Source organism: Bufo gargarizans, chromosome 5, assembly GCF_014858855.1.
Source record: "Bufo gargarizans isolate SCDJY-AF-19 chromosome 5, ASM1485885v1, whole genome shotgun sequence".
Classification (NCBI taxonomy): Eukaryota; Metazoa; Chordata; class Amphibia; order Anura; family Bufonidae; genus Bufo; species Bufo gargarizans.
The window spans coordinates 314,934,412-314,950,396 of record NC_058084.1 but is presented as its reverse complement, the minus strand read 5'-3'; the positions used below and the strand labels follow the sequence as shown (position 1 = coordinate 314,950,396).

The window sequence follows — 15,985 nt, the reverse complement described above, 5'->3', positions numbered from 1 at the left end:
CGAGAAGATTCTAGATTTTCTCCAGAGGGGGCTGGATATGGGCCTCAGACCCAGTACACTAAAGGTACAGATATCCGGTTTGGGGGCATGCTATGATACAGATCTAGCCAGCCATAGGTGGATAGGAAGATTTGTAAGAGCTGCTTCTAGATTAAGGCAATCTATAATGCCAAGGATTCCCCAGTGGGATTTAAACCTGGTCTTGAAGGGTCTAATGAATCCCCCATTTACTTCCTTTAAATTAAACATCTTACTTTCAAAGCTGCGTTTTTAATAGCTATAACATCAGCTATACGCCTGGGAGAGATTCATGCTCTCTCCTGCCGAGAACCCTATCTCTCTATCTTTCCAGACAGGATAGTTTTGAAACTGGTTCCGGGTTTTCTTCCGAAAGTCGTCACAGATTTTCATAGAGACCAAGAAATCGTCCTCCCATCTTTTCCTGAAGATGTAAAGAATTCATCTAAGGAACAATTCCAACTCCTGCATGTCAGGAGAACTATTATACAATACCTGGCGACAACAAACATTTTTCTAAGGGAATGACAATCTCCTTATTCAGTTTGCTGGGCAAAGCAAAGGTAGAAAAGCATCCAAGGCTTCTATAGGTCGTTGGATTAAGTCAACTATATCCTGCTGTTACCAAATGTCAGGCCTTACTAGTCCCACAAATATAAAAGCCCACTCCACAAGAGTAGTGGCTTCTTCATGGGCTGAAAGAGCGGGCGTTTCCCTAGACAAGATCTGTAGGGGCGCTACCTGGTCAAATGTAAATACGTTCATAAGACATTATCGTATTGATGTGTCTGCTTCTGCTGATTTGACCTTTTGGACAGAAGGCCCTGCAAGCAATCTCCCTCCCTACTAGGTAATCTGATAGTTCTCATAGTTAAACCGTCATGGTGGACGAAATGGAAAAACCGTACCGGTAACTCTGTTTCCTTGAGTCCACAATGATGGCCCGTAAATTCCTCCCTTGAGATTATTAGAGGGGCTAGAGTATGAATTAATACTCCAAATTTTATATATATACATATATATATATATATATATACACACACATACACACTTTAGGGCTGCACCCACTTGGTAATTTGTAAACACTGAGGGTGAAAGTGGGTGGTGGCATTTTAAACTCTGTGTTCCTGCCCCTACAGAGGTTAAGGGGTCAATCTCTCATGGTTAAGCCATCATGGTGGACTCAAGGAAACAGAATTACCGGTAAGTCTAATTACGGGGTTTTTTCACATCGCTGCTGCTCACTACTTCTCTAAATGGGGCTTTTGCAACTTTTTTAGCTGTCTTGCATAAAACTTTTGCGACTTTTTGCATTTTTACACCACTCACCAGGGCTCCAGATGGCGACCAAAATGGTCGCCAATGCGACTTGGAATTGCAAAATGGCGACAAGACTTTGTAGTCTTGTCGCCATTTGCGCCTAAACCCTCCGCCGCTCTGTCTAAGAAAAATAGGCTTTCATCCAGCAGACACGCTGCAGCCGTCTGCTGGCTGAAGATCCGCCCCCTCACACTACTCGGCATAGAGGGTGGGCGTGGCTTGGGTTCCCGCATCTTGTGCTTCCGCTTCCAGCAGTCTGCTTCTGAATTCACACGTCTGTGAGATCCCGGCCCGGAGTCCTGCTGAGTGCAGGAGCGCACGGCGTCATTGGTTGCTATGACGCCGTGCGCTTCCTGCTGCCGCCGCTGTACAGTGTTACACTGGTATGATCCCAGTGTATTACTGTAGTGCGGCGGCAGCAGGAAGCGCACGGCGTCATAGCAACCAATGACGCCGTGCGCTCCTGCACTCAGCAGGACTCCGGGCCGGGATCTCACAGACGTGTGATTTCAGCACTCCTACATCGCAAATCCCATCAAGCTCCCAGCAGACCTTGGACTCCAGTTTTCCCTCACAACAAACTGATGTGACTAACAAGTCTCAAACGTTTAATGGCTTCCCTAATCTCATAAACTTTAAGGAGCCTGAAACATGGGTATGTATTCTGCATTTGTTCTTGTCCATATTCCCCAGTTTCTACAGTGCTGATTGCACATTATTAGTACTCAGGACCATCATTACTGCATAAATAAGGTTAATTAGTAATTAAAGGGATTTTCAAGAACTTTAATTCAAAAGAAATTAAGCGCAGGAAATATGAAAAAAAAACTAAAAAACTCGCTCGCCGGTTAATTCCCGGCCACTCCAGCACTGATGCTGTTGTCCCCAGCAGTTTTTTCTTTCCTGAAGTCATGACATGGAATATGTCCATGTGACCATTGCAGACAATTACTGCCGTCATTGGTGATGCCAGCATATGCAGCAGGTGACCGTAGACTCGCATCATGTGAATGTACAGCACCAGAAAATAAGGAAGGATCAGTGCAGGAGTGATGTGGGATTCAACTAGTGAGAGTTTTTTTTATTTTTTTTATTATCTAACCTATTGCTGTCCCTTTTAAGTACTGAGTACAAAATGTTTAAAGGGATTGTCCAGTGCAGTGCAAAATTTTAGTAAAGTGTTTGGAGTGGTTTTATATTAAAGAATCAAAACTCGCCATCCCTCAATCCCTGATGTTCCCGTTCCAACTGGGTTTCCACTGGTCTCTACTTAATGGTCCAGTCTCCACAAGCAGAAAAATGCCAGGAGAAGCCTGCTCAGCCAATCACTAGCCATGGCGCTATACTTTTCTTGGCCAGTGATTGACTGAGCTGGCATTTCCTATGTGCAGAGACCAGTGGGGACCCATTAAGCATTGAAATAGGAGTGGCAGGGGATCAGTGGTGGTGAGTATTGATCCTTTTTAAACCACCCTGAGCACTGTACAAAATTTTTTGCCTCCCTTGTCAACTCCTTTAATATTTTTCCAAATCAGCACTAAATGACGTATGTACTAGTGATTTCTAGTGTGTTCCTGGTTTAAGCTGTCCATGCACTAATGATGGACAGCCTTGACACCTATAACAGGAGTTAGATTGCTGTGTTAGATTATTTTTATTCATTGCAGGTGCTGATGGCCTAGTAAAAAAGTAAATTAAAAGCTCATGGTACGGTACTGTTCACAGACCTGCCTCATTGGGCATGTGCCAGCTGACTTAATCAACATGCACTGCTTAAAGGGCTTATTGTGTCCTCTCAGACTTAGGCCTCTTGCACACGACCGTATGCATTTTGCGGTCTGCAAAAAATGGTTCTGCATAAAATACGGATGACGTCCGTGTGCATTCTGTATTTTGCGGAACGTAACAGCTGGCCCCTAATAGAACAGTCCTATCCTTGTCTGTAATGCAGACAATAATAGGACTTGTTCTATTTTTTTGCGGAACAGAAGTACGGACATACAGAAACAGAAAGCACACGGAGTAACTTCCGTTTATTTTGCAGACCCATTGAAATGAATGGTTCCGTATTCGGCCTGCAAAAAATACAAAAACGGAATGGACATGGAAAGAATATACACGTTCGTGTGCATGAGGCAGATGGCTTATATGCTCCTAAGCATCCCAGCTATATTATATATATTTTAAATTTGGCGACTAAAAATTTCATTTGGCTCCTAAATTTTTCAGGTTAGGAGCCAATGGCTCCTTCATATTTTTTTTAGTCTGGAGCACTGCTCACTAGAGGAAGCTTTTTTAGACATAAGTGTTGGTTTAAAGAATCACTCCCATCATTTTTTTGTTCCTCTTCATGTTTTGGCTTACAAAATGCTGACCAGAATGGGTCAGTATTTGGGACCGTACATCTTAAGATGGGCCATAGATATGATATACCAGTCAGCCAAACACTTGTGTAACCAACTGTTACTGATTAAAATTATGGCATTAAAAAAACGTGTCCCGCAAAAAAAAAAAACTTGTCCCGCAAAAAAAAGCATGTAAACGAAAAGTTATGACGTTTTTGAAGGTACGCAGGAGAAAACAATAAATGTTTAAATCAGGAAAGGGTTTTGTCTCATCAAGTCAACAACTTTCTATATGCCTATAAATTATATCTGGGTGTCATATAAGCTATGATCAGATTTGCATTGAAGCCTTCACTAGCAATTTAATCAGGTTTGACCACAAGAATAGCACAGCGTGCAGCAAAATTCTTACTGTCAAAGCTGTGTAAACCACAATGGAACCCTAATGGACCCCATTGTTATTGGCTCCATGGTGTGTTATTGGCATCAGTCAAAGGACAGATCGGCACTGCTTTGTGGCCTCTATTATCAATGGGATCCAAGACCTGTTTGTAGTTAGAACTGATGGCTGCTAAATTATAGAGGTTCATGCTCAGGTGGACTTGGCACAACCATGTACTATTACATGGTCACCTATTTATTTCATGTGTTCGAGTGAAACCTGCACTGGGATAACAGCTGATTGGGCAGCAGTCCATGGACCTTTGTGTTTGGAGAAAAGGAAGTTGTCCTGACAAGACAACCCCTCTAAATTCAATTACTGTTTTTTTTATTTACCTTTTAGGGTATGGTGATTACTTTTGCAGTGGTAATGACTTGAATAATTTTACGAATATTCCACCTGAAGGGAAAGAGAAAATGGCGAGTGATTCTGCAGTAATTTTAGAGTGAGTAAAAACGTATCTCTTGCCTTGTTTTAGTGTAAGTCATTAAATTTTTTAGGTTTAGAGACAGTCATGTTATGTATAGTTTGTAATGCACTTTATTAGGGAAAAGGTACACTTTTTATTAGGAAACTGTCAGTAACTGAGCATTGCTAATGTAATTTCATTTTTAGTGTCTACTGGATGACAAAGATGGCAAACTACAACTTTGTAAGCCAGGGTGCTTACTAAGGCCTCTTTAATACGGGCGTCATGTTTTTTGCCCGGATAAGATGCGGGTGCGTTGCGGGAAAATGCGCAATTTTTCTGCGTGAGTGCAAAACATTGTAATGCGTTTTGCACGCGCGTGATAAAAATCGGCATGTTTGGTATCCAGACCCGAACTTCTTCACAGAAGTTTGGGTTAGGTGTTCTGTAGATTGTATTATTTTTCCCTTATAACATGGTTATAAGGGAAAATAATAGCATTCTTAATACAGAATGCATAGTACAATAGGGCTGGAGGGGTTAAAAATGTTTTAACCCACCTTAATCCACTTGATCGCGCAGCCCGGCTTCTCTTCTGTCTCATATTTTTTTTTATTTTTTTTTAGGACCTGGGTAAAGGACCTGTGATGACGTCACTGCGCTCATCACATGGTCCATCACATGATCTTGTACCACGGTGACGGACCAGGTGATGAGCGCAGTGACTTCATCACAGGTCCTTTACCCAGGTCCTGAAGAAAGACAGAAGAGAAGCCAGGCTGCGCAATTAAGGTGGGTTAAAAAAATTTTTTAACCCCTCCAGCCCTATTGTACTATGCATTCTGTATTAAGAATGCTATTATTTTCCCTTATAACCATGTTATAAGGGAAAATAATGAACGGGCCCTTATCCCGATCGTCTCCAAGCAACCGTGCGTGAAAATCGCGCCGCATCCACACTTGCTTGCGGATGCTTGCGTTTTTCATGCAGTCCCATTCACTTCTGTGGGGCCTGCGTTGCGTGAAAAACGCACAAAATATAGCTTGCTGCGATTTTCACGCAACGCACAAGTGATGAGTGAAAATCACCGCTCATGTGCACAGCCCCATAGAAATGAATGGGTCCTGATTCAATGCAGGTGCTATGCGTTCACCTCACTCATTGCACCCGCACGGAAAGGGGCCTAAATAAGCAGGAAAGCACTGGGCAGATAGAGGAGAATGGAGACGCAACAATCAGCTCTGGTAGCAAGACAGATAGGCAGAGAACTTTGTAAAATAGTTTAATTTTTTACAATAATGTATCATAGTCGCAAGTAGGGAGGCAGGGACTGGGGCACTGAGAGCAGAGGCAAGCTGAGAATCCTTCCTTTGCATCTCTCTGCACCGTTTTCAAGATGTAATAAAATGCTAAAGACTGATTCTTCTTAGCAACACTCAGGGGGTTGCAAAAGGGATTTTTACTGACAGTTTTCTAATAAAAGTGTGAATTTTTCCCTAATAAAATTACAAAAACACTTAACATCACTGTGTGTACACACAAAAAAAATGTGATACAGAATAGTTATGCTTTCAGAGTGAATTGCATAAAAAGAAATGACACTAGCAAATAACATAGTATATGTTGTCTCAACAATTTCTAGAATACATTTTGTTACAAGTTAACTATTTCCAAACCGCCCATAGACTATAAACAGTCCTGGGGTCGGGATTTACCTTTTTAAATGGATGTTTTAGATTGTGCAGCTGCTGAGCTGGGGGTCTGCTTTTAGTGACAGCAGGGCACCCCATAAAGAAGGCAGAGATCATTCCTCCCTTTCACTGCCTTGTAGATTGCTGAATACACGACGCTTAATGAGCTCTGTGTACTCAGCTAAGAAAGTGCTTTGACGCTTCCTGCGCTGGGACCAGTAGACTGCAGGAGCTGCCGGGTCTTCCTTAGACCTCAGTCAGCCCTGCAGTGAGGCTGTACAGCATAGTATACTGCTGTATAGCCTCTCTGAGGGTTGTATTCCCCCTGTAACTGGGGCTATTATGTCTGCCCCAGTTACAGGAGAAATCAATAGTAAAAAAAAAAAAAAAAAAAAAAAAAAAAAAAGGGATGTAGTTATAGCGACGCTGTGCCCACAATGGGCATCGCAGTGGGCATGGCAAGGCAGTGGGCATGCGTGGGATCTCGGCCGGACTGAAGGATGACGCAAGGGAACAGGAGGACGGGCATAGACTGGGGCGGGGAAACGGTGAAAAAAAGCAGAACAGCCTGGGCTCCAACACAGTGAACGCCTCCCTGGGCACTTGCAAGTGCTAATTTGCATATTAATTAAACTTTGTTTTTCCAGCTTCTGCAAGTGTAAAGAAAAAGACAAATGTACCATTACATTCATGTACATGTACATTTTAGGATAAATTCTAGTTCAAGACTTTGATAGACTACTAATAAAGAAATTGTGGATTACATTAAAGAGGACCTGTCACCACTCCTTACATGTCTGTTTTAATAGCCTCATGCATTCCCCATGTAATAACAATTCTGGAGCATCTATTCTTATAGCTCTATGCTGTGCCATTCCTTTATTATTTGTACTAGAAGTTATGAATGAATTCCTAGCAGTCTGCAGTAAGGGTACAGAGGGGAGGTAACAAGTTGGGGGGGGGTGTACCTGCACAGTCTGACAATGGCAGCACTGATTGGATGGAGTGAGTCTGTGCAGGTCCCCCCCCCCCCCCCCCAACTGGTTACCTCTCCTCTGTACCCTTACTGCAGAATTGCAGCAATTCATTCATAACGTCTTGTAGATATAATAAAGGAATGGCACAACATAGAGCCATAAGAATAGATGCTCCAGCATTGTTATTACATGGGGAATGCATGTACCTGTAAAAAACAGACATGTCAGGAGCGGTGACAGGTCCTCTTCAAAGAGCACAGACTATTAAAAATGTATTTTGTGCAAGAACTATTATGTTATCTGTAAATGTATTTTATTCCATTCATCATTTGTAGGACTTTCGTCAGCAAATTTATTGATTTTCCTAAGCCTCTCATTGCTGTTGTAAATGGACCTGCAGTCGGTATCTCAGTGACTATTTTGGGATTGTTTGACATTGTCTACACCACAGACAGGGTAAGTTTTATGTTTTATGATGGGGCAGAAGTAAACAAAAACTTTTAAAATATATATTTTAGGATCCATCCACAATGACTGAAAATACAACAGGAAAATTCTGCTACGGATATTAATGCGGAAATTTATTCAAAAGGTGAAAACTCATGGTGGAGATCAACAACATAATTGGACCGCACTGCGGGTCAATTTATGCTGCTTATTTTTACGCAGCATGTGGAAGAGGAAGCCATTTGAGGAATGCAGAAGCCATTTGAGACTGCATTATGTGTGGGTTCCTATTGGTCTGTGCATCTGGTGATATCATTACATTTTTATTTTTTGGATATTTCGCTCTTGTGTATTATATTATTTGCTCACTTTGTATTTTATTTAAACACATAAGTGAATATTTATCAAAACTGGTGTAAAGAAAAAATGGCTTAGTTGCCCATAGCAGCCAATCAGATCCCGCCTTTCATTTTCCAAAGAAACTCTGAAAAGTGAAAGGTGGATTCTGATTGGTTGCAATGGTCATCTAAGGCGGTTTTCCTTTGCACTTTTTTTTTTTTTTTTTTGGGGGGGGGGGTATTTTATTACTTTTTCACATCTTATTTGCTATGGATATCAAATTTTTTTTTTCAGGGGGAGCAATGGAATGCAATTTTTTTTTATTTTTTTTCTGGGTGGGTTTTAATCCTTATGTTAATTTGTACATCCATGTATTTTTTATTAACCCCTTTCCTACGCATGACGTACTATTACGTCATGGAAGTCAGTGCGTTCCCGCATCTTGACTTACTAGCATGTCATGGTTAACTCCAGTCACCACGCTGCATCGCTCGGTGACTGGAATAAGATGGCTGCAGGAGTTATTCTGCCCCCCTGCAGCCCTGAAGTACAGTGAAGACCGGACCACCGCAGCGCCGGCAATGATATGGTGCTGCAGGGGGGGGGCTTAGCTAGAGGTGGCAGGGGCTGATTACATCAGCCCATGTCACCTCCTAGGTCAGGGAGGGACACCAGACACGGATGTCCCCTCCCAGTGCTGCTATTGGCCAGCCAATGGCAGCGCTATTCTACAATTTGCCAATCTGTGGTGCTACAGGGGGGCTTGGCTGGAGGTCATTGGGGCTGATTACATAAGCCCATGTCACATCAGACACTGGTGTCCCCTTCCAGCGCTGCTATTGGCTGGAACAACACTCCAGCCAATGGCAGCGCTATGCAGCTGAAAGAACAGTTGGTGCCTCTCTGTAGGCAGCCATTCTAGCTTTGTGACTGCTTGCAGATAGGACCTCTTTCCCCACTGTGCTGCTGGTTGTCGGCTGGAACTTTTGGTACTACCACATAAATCGGTGCTTTTCACTACTTTCACAAGAAGAACAACATCTGGAACAGCTGCAGTGATCTTTGGCTCATCTGCAGCAGTTTCATATCCCCTGTCCCTCCACCCTAAAAAAAAATAATGGAAATTTGCCCGGTCATGAAAGGGTTAAACATATTAATAACATATTTGTCTTGTTTGGCAGGCCACTTTTCATACTCCGTTCAGCCAGCTAGGACAAAGCCCTGAGGGTTGTTCCTCCTATACATTCCCACGTATTATGGGCCTTAGTAAGGTGAGTATCGGTGGATAATAACATAAGGAATTGTGCCGTCAAAGCTTGTCAGTACAAGAAGACTATAAGATGCTAGTTGTGCATAGTCTATAGTAAATATCCCTGGAGGGTAGAGTTTCAGTAAAGAGATAGATAGATAGAGATATATATATATCTCTATATGAGTGAAGGTGTTGGCAAGATGATCTTTGTCATAATCAGTTTATCTTCCTTACAAAATATTCTCAAGAACGAAATGATTGATCATTGTTGCCAAGCTGGAGATTACTATAAAAGGCAAGATTCTACTGAACATAATCCTGTGTTTGCCTCAAATGAAAAATTCCCAGTGGGCAAAAGCAATGTAAAGATTATGCATCAGTTACAGGCAGTTATTTTTATTAATTACATATATTTCAGCATCTTTCTCATTCTTGCCAACTTCAAAGCATGTGCCGAAGGAACTAGTGCTTGGTTAGGACTTTGTAGACGGTTAACCTTCTACACCACATATTAACCCTTTACATAATGTGGAAAGCCTCCTGATCTTGGCAAGAGCCAGATGTTTCAGTGAATTAGGGGTGAAAATAAATATAATAAATACAAATAAATCATAGTTTCAGTGAGATTGACTAATAGCCATTTTTTTCTTCAAGTGTAAAAGTATGTTAAATCTGAAAACTAGTCTAGTCTTATTTTGAACTGTAGCATTTACTCCTTTTTAACCCTTTCATTATCAGGATGTATTCTGCTCTAAATATAAACACATGCGTACATCTGGAGTGTTAGGCCTTGAACTATCACTTGATAGTCTCTGTATTCTAGTTACAATAGTTAGGGGTAGCAGCAAAACTTGTATTTCTTGGTTTCGTGTGTAAGAGAAAGGTGTGGGCCTATGGTGACATCAGGAAGAAACCTCACTATCTGTTACTGACATTTTTCCACCTGTACAACCTCCAGGATGGTACAGGAACTTTGTGTTATCAGCCCCTTTACCAGTCAGAAATGTAGTTAGCACATTTGAAGGAGTGTTTTCTACTAGTAGTAGCGAGAAGAGGAGCAGTTGCATTTATGACTCGGCCACCTTATCAGGAGATTTGTTGACTCTGAGACCAAGATTTTTACTGTCCTTGGGAGGATGGAGATTTTGTGGTTTCTGTTCAGTTCTGGTAATTGTGTAAAGATATGTGCATGCAGCCATGATGGGGAATATATATGGAGTAGGGGGTCTAATTTGATTTTGAGATTTTATAATTAAGGCTTTGTTGATGCATGAAAATTGCCCTGGCAGTAGAGGGTTAGAGGTTCATCAACATGTTCTTGTCCATGATGATAAGCTTTACCTTATTTTGCATTTTTAGGGTGTGCCAATCAAATAGGTAAATATACTATTTGTAACATTAAAGGGGTATTCCGGCTATGTGAAGTTATCCCTGATCCATAGGATAGGGGTCCTACCGCTGGGCCCCCCACTGATCATGGGAACTTGGGACCGTGGAACCTCCACCCCAAATGAATAGAGTGGACGGTTGGACATGCGTGCAGCTGCCCCACTCATTTCTTTGGGAGCTCCAGAGGTACATCAATCGGCTATCTCCAAAACTCCCACCGATGGGGGATAACTTCACACAACTGTAATACCCCTTAAAGAGTACATAGAAGAGGAAGTGACACTTCAGGAGATGGAGTTGGAATTGAAGATGCCACGAGGCTTTACTCACCCATAGAACATGATAGCAGTGCTTTAAAGGATAAATGTCACATTTAGACCCTAATTTCAATTTTTATATGTAGTTACTAATAACATGATATTCCAGAATCTGTTACTATTAGACTGACTTACCCCATATTTAATAAGATTAAGCCCTTGGCAACCAGTCTGCATAAAACGTCAATTTCACTATTCAGTTAAGATGGCCGCCACTGCCTTCACCCTGAGGCTAATCCCGCCTGCCCTCACTAGCCAGTAACAATAGCCCCCCAAAAGTGTCAGTAACCAGAGCCCTCCCCCTAAAGGGTTAATCTCCTGTAGCACAAAGGACCCTCTTACCACATGTTGCTTTCATTTATACACTGAGCAGATGGCAGACCTCCCTTCTCTGTTGTGCGCTGATTCAACTCTGCTTCTCCAGCTCTGCTGAGTGAGGGAGCGTCTGCCAAGCGCAGGGACAGGGAGAAGTGCACACAGCCCCGACACTGTTATCAGGCTGCTGGGGAGGACCTGGCTTTAATCATTTACTTACAGTCCCTGGCTGTCAGTAATGTGACCTTGCACGCTGCGTGCTTCTGCGTCCTCCGTCCTTCAACAGATAGACGGAACATGCCTAGCAACCCTATTTTAAGCACAGGTAAAAGGAGGCAGTACAGGGAACAAAAATGTGGAATTAAGGGGTAATTGAATACACTGTGAAAAGTTGAAATAGGGCCACCAAGGAGATATTAATCACCAGAATCCAATACTCCAAAATAAAAATACGACGGTTGTACTTTAACTCCACAAGTCATTCTCAAGCCAGGTTTGTCAAGAGTCGACCCTGACTGAAGCTGAGCACCCTCCATGGGAGAATGTATTGTCAATTCACAGTGCTGCCTTACTGCCTGTATTATTTTTTAACATAAGCATCCAATGTGTTTATAATAGGCTGTAGAAGTACTTCTTTTTAACAAGTTGCTGACAGCACATGAAGCTTGCAAGCTTGGACTGGTTACTGAAGTTTTTCCTGATAGTACTTTCCAGAAGGAGGTTTGGGAGAGACTAAAGGCTTATGGTGAATTACCCAAAAATGTAAGTAAGAGCTCACTAGCTGACAGTCAAGGGATACATAATGGTTACACGCGTTACTACTGTATACTACTGCATCCAACCTGGATGATTGTGTGAAAGTCTGTTCTATCCCAAAAAAGTTCAGTTAGAACATTAGTATGCGATGCAGAACAAAAAAAGTGCATAGTGGAAATGTATGCAGATGAGCATGCAGAGGGGTTTTCCGAGACTTTTTTTAGGACTTCTCCTCAGCATAAGTAATCAGTATCATATATGTGGGGGTCCCAATCATCTGAAACTGTACAGTGGATGGAGTTGGAAGCAGAAGGCCCCATCTACAGTGTAGTGCCTAATCAGGGTACTGCAGCTCAGCTTCCATTTTGAGCTGCAGTATGCTGTCGCCAGAAACTGCACAGTGGATGGAGCCTACCGTACACTGTATAGTTTCCAGTGTCAGCGGCTGCCCAAAACACTTGATTATGGTGGTGTCAGACACAACCTGAGAATAGGTCATCAATATCTAAGTCTCAGAAAACCCCCTTTTTGTACTTTTTTTGTAGTAATTATATAGTATAACACTAAAATAGAATTTATAATTTTTTGCCATTTATCCTTGTTCATCATTAACCCCTTCACACATTTGGACGTAACTCTACCTCCCAATCGCAAGTAATTTAGAGCATTTGGATGTACAGTGACGTTCAAACTGCTTACTGGGGCTGTGACGCAGCCCCGGAGTCTCCGCTCTCCCAGAAAGCAGAGACAATGGGGAAGCCGGCAAGGGACCAATCAGAGTGGTCCCTTGCTCGCAAGTGTTCCGATTGGTTAGTCTCTGCAAACTAACCAATGGGAGCGCTTCAGAGTGAAAATGACAATTTCAGCCTGTGATCTCCACGCTGGGAATCACAGCCTGAAATCAGCAATGATCCCCTGTGTGCTGCCATGCCCCCGGTGATTTAGTGACCCCCAGTGCCCCTAATGATGCCGCGATTCTCCCCCACACCCCAATGCCCCCTGCTCCTCTGTGCCGGCTGTGATGGCGGCAGCTCAGGAACACAGCAACCGCCATCAGCAGAGTATGTCAGGCTGTAATTTACAGCTGACATTCTGCTGCTACGGCTGAAATTGGTGCTGGCACTGATCTCAGCCGTTTAACCCCTCCGATGCCGTGCTCAGTAGCTGCCCACAGAATTCATTGGGTTGAGCTCCCTCTCTCTTCCATCGGGCCGCTGCTGCTACGGCGATTGGTATCACCGCGTCTGTAATGACCTGATCTATAAAAGTATCATGTTACTAATCCCGCGCAGTAAACGCTGTAAAAAAATAATGTAAAAAACAATGACCGAATTGCTGTTTTTGTTACCTCGCCTCCACAAAAAAAAAATAAGAAGTGATCAAAAAGTCATATGTATCCCAAAATGACCAATAAAAACTACAGACCGTCACGCAAAAATCAAGCCCCTACACAGCTACGTTGGTGAAAAAAAATTAAAAAGTTATGGACATTAGTATATGGCGATGCAAATTAGGATTCATTTTTAACAAAAAAGTGATTTTATGCTGGAAAAGTAGTAAAACATAGAAAAATATAAATTTGGTATCGCCATAACCATATCAACCCACAGAATAAAATTATCATATTTTTACAGCAAGAGGAATCCCATTAAAAAAAACTGGGAAATAATTGCCATTTTTACCCATTTCGCCTCTACAAAAAAGTTATAAAAAGTGATCAAAAAGACTTATGTACCCTAAAATTATACCAATAAAAACTACAGCCTGTCCTACAAATAAAACAACCTCTCACACAGCTACATTGTTGAAAAAATAAAAATGTTATGATCCCTAAAAACAATTTCATCCAATTACATTTATAAAATCAGGATGCCGCTCCTTCCCTTCAGAATGCTGCCGTGCCCCCAAACAGCGGTTTACAACCACATAAATGGTTTTGCCGTATTCAGGGAAAAATGCATAACAAATTTGGGGCTAACATTATATTGGGGGAAAAATGTAATTTATTATTTTCACAGCCATGCGTTTCTAAATTCTATGAAAGGCTTGTTGGGTCAAAGCATTCATTTCACTCCTAGATTTATTCCTTGTGGGGTGTAGTTTCCAAAGTGGGGTCACTTTTTGGGGGGGGTTTCTTTCTAGGGTCTCTTCAAATGTGACATGGCACCAGAAAACCATTTCAGCTAAAATCTGCCCTCCGTTAACATTATAACGCTCCTTTCCTTCTGCGCCCTGCAATGTGCCCTTATAGCAGTTAACCACCACATGAGGGGTGTTTCTGTAATCTGCAGAATCGGGGTAATAAATATTGACTAGTATTTATCTGGAAAATATTCCTAATGGTTAGTTGTAAGAAACGAACAATATCACTGGGGCCAACTACCTAAAATATAACTTTTAATATAAATATCTTAAAAATAAACACATAGGTCCCTCACGTGGGGACTGATAGACATACAAGTAACATACAGACAAGAAGAGCCAATTCAAGGACAGAGTGGAGGAAGCTGTATATGGTGAAACACCCGGGCCAGAACCATATGGGTCCCTAAGGTATCCCTGTGCTTATCTCAGCCCAGAGATGCACCCTGGTGGTGGGAACACTCCGTCCCCGTACCTAGCCTACCTATCCTTAGATTGCCCTTATAACATAGCGACCCATATGAATGTTTTAGGTAGTTGGCCCCAGTGATATTGTTAATAAATATTGACCTTTGTTTGGCTGTTAACCCTTACTGTGTAACAGGAAAAATTGATTAAAAATTGAAAATCTGCACAAATAAAGGAAATTTCCTGCATTTTGCTTTAATTCTTGTGGAACACCTAAAGGGTTAACAAAGTTTGTAAAGTCTGTTTTTAATAACTTGAAGGGTGTAGTTTCTAAAATGGGGTCATTTATGGGTGGTTTCTTCTATGTAAGCCACACAAAGTAACTGAACTGCTCTTTAAAAAAAAGTGGGGTTTGGCAATTTTCAATTAAAAAAAAAAAAAAATTGCTTCTAAGCCTTCTAACTTCCTAAGAAAAGATTAAATGAAATTTACAAAATTATGCAAACATAAAGTAGACATATGTAGTATCACTATCTGTTTTAAAAGCAGAGAAATTCTAATCTTGAAAATAGCAATTTTTTTCTGCAAATTTATTGGGGGGTTTTATGCATAAAGGTAAAACGTATCAACTCAAATTCACCACTAACATGAAGTATGATGTGTCACGAGAAAACAGTCTCAGAATGGCTTGGATAAGTAAAAGCGTTCCAAAGTTATTACCACATAAACTGACCCGTCAAATTAAAAAAATGGGTCTTCTGCATTTTGTCCAAACTGGCTGTCGCTTGAAGGGGTTAATCCTGTGACATAATGATATCAGAAACATTACTTGAGGGGGGAAAAGTATTCACCTTATTCTTTATTTAATATCACATGATTTACATTTACTCTAGTAGAGTTTTGGAAATATACATTAGATGAGGGATGTTCGGCAGGTATGTACTTGATAATTTTCTCACTAGTGGTTTGTAGTTTATACTCATTCTGCACCTTTACTAGCACTGGTGAGACATACGTTAAACATTCTCAATAGGTAATCACTATACTTTTATCTCTACGTGCGTTAATGAATTACTATATATTTGATTATCCTAATGTGCTGCTATGTCTGACATTTTCCTCTAGTCCTTGGCTTTCTCCAAGCAGCTGATTCGGAATACTGAAAAGGAAAAGCTACATGCCGTTAATGTTCAAGAGTGTGAACGACTCAAGGAACGCTGGGTATCAGAAGAGTGCATGAATGCAATTATTAGTTTCTTCCAAAAGAAAGCAAAGTTGTGATAATAAAATATCTATGGTCACTTTATCAAACATGATTTTTTTTTTTTTTTTTTTTTTTTTTTTTTTTTTGCTCAGTTACTTTTATTGACATCCCCAGAAATTAGTAGAAAAAATGATATCTCAAAGGCAATGGACT

The 15,985-nt window shown here is 41.4% G+C and overlaps 1 protein-coding gene across 1 annotated transcript in view; it reads left to right on the top strand.

Annotated features, from left to right (window-relative positions):
- The window catches only part of LOC122938300 (enoyl-CoA delta isomerase 2-like), a 48,518-nt gene extending 32,583 nt beyond the window's left edge, over positions 1–15,935 (top strand). The window contains exons 6-10 of the mRNA XM_044293711.1: positions 4,468–4,570; positions 7,539–7,659; positions 9,171–9,260; positions 11,881–12,024; positions 15,694–15,935. Coding sequence (XP_044149646.1) covers positions 4,468–4,570; positions 7,539–7,659; positions 9,171–9,260; positions 11,881–12,024; positions 15,694–15,849 — 614 coding nt within the window. The 3' untranslated portion in view covers positions 15,850–15,935. The remainder of the gene's footprint in view (positions 1–4,467; positions 4,571–7,538; positions 7,660–9,170; positions 9,261–11,880; positions 12,025–15,693) is intronic.
- Positions 15,936–15,985: the final 50 nt, after the last annotated feature.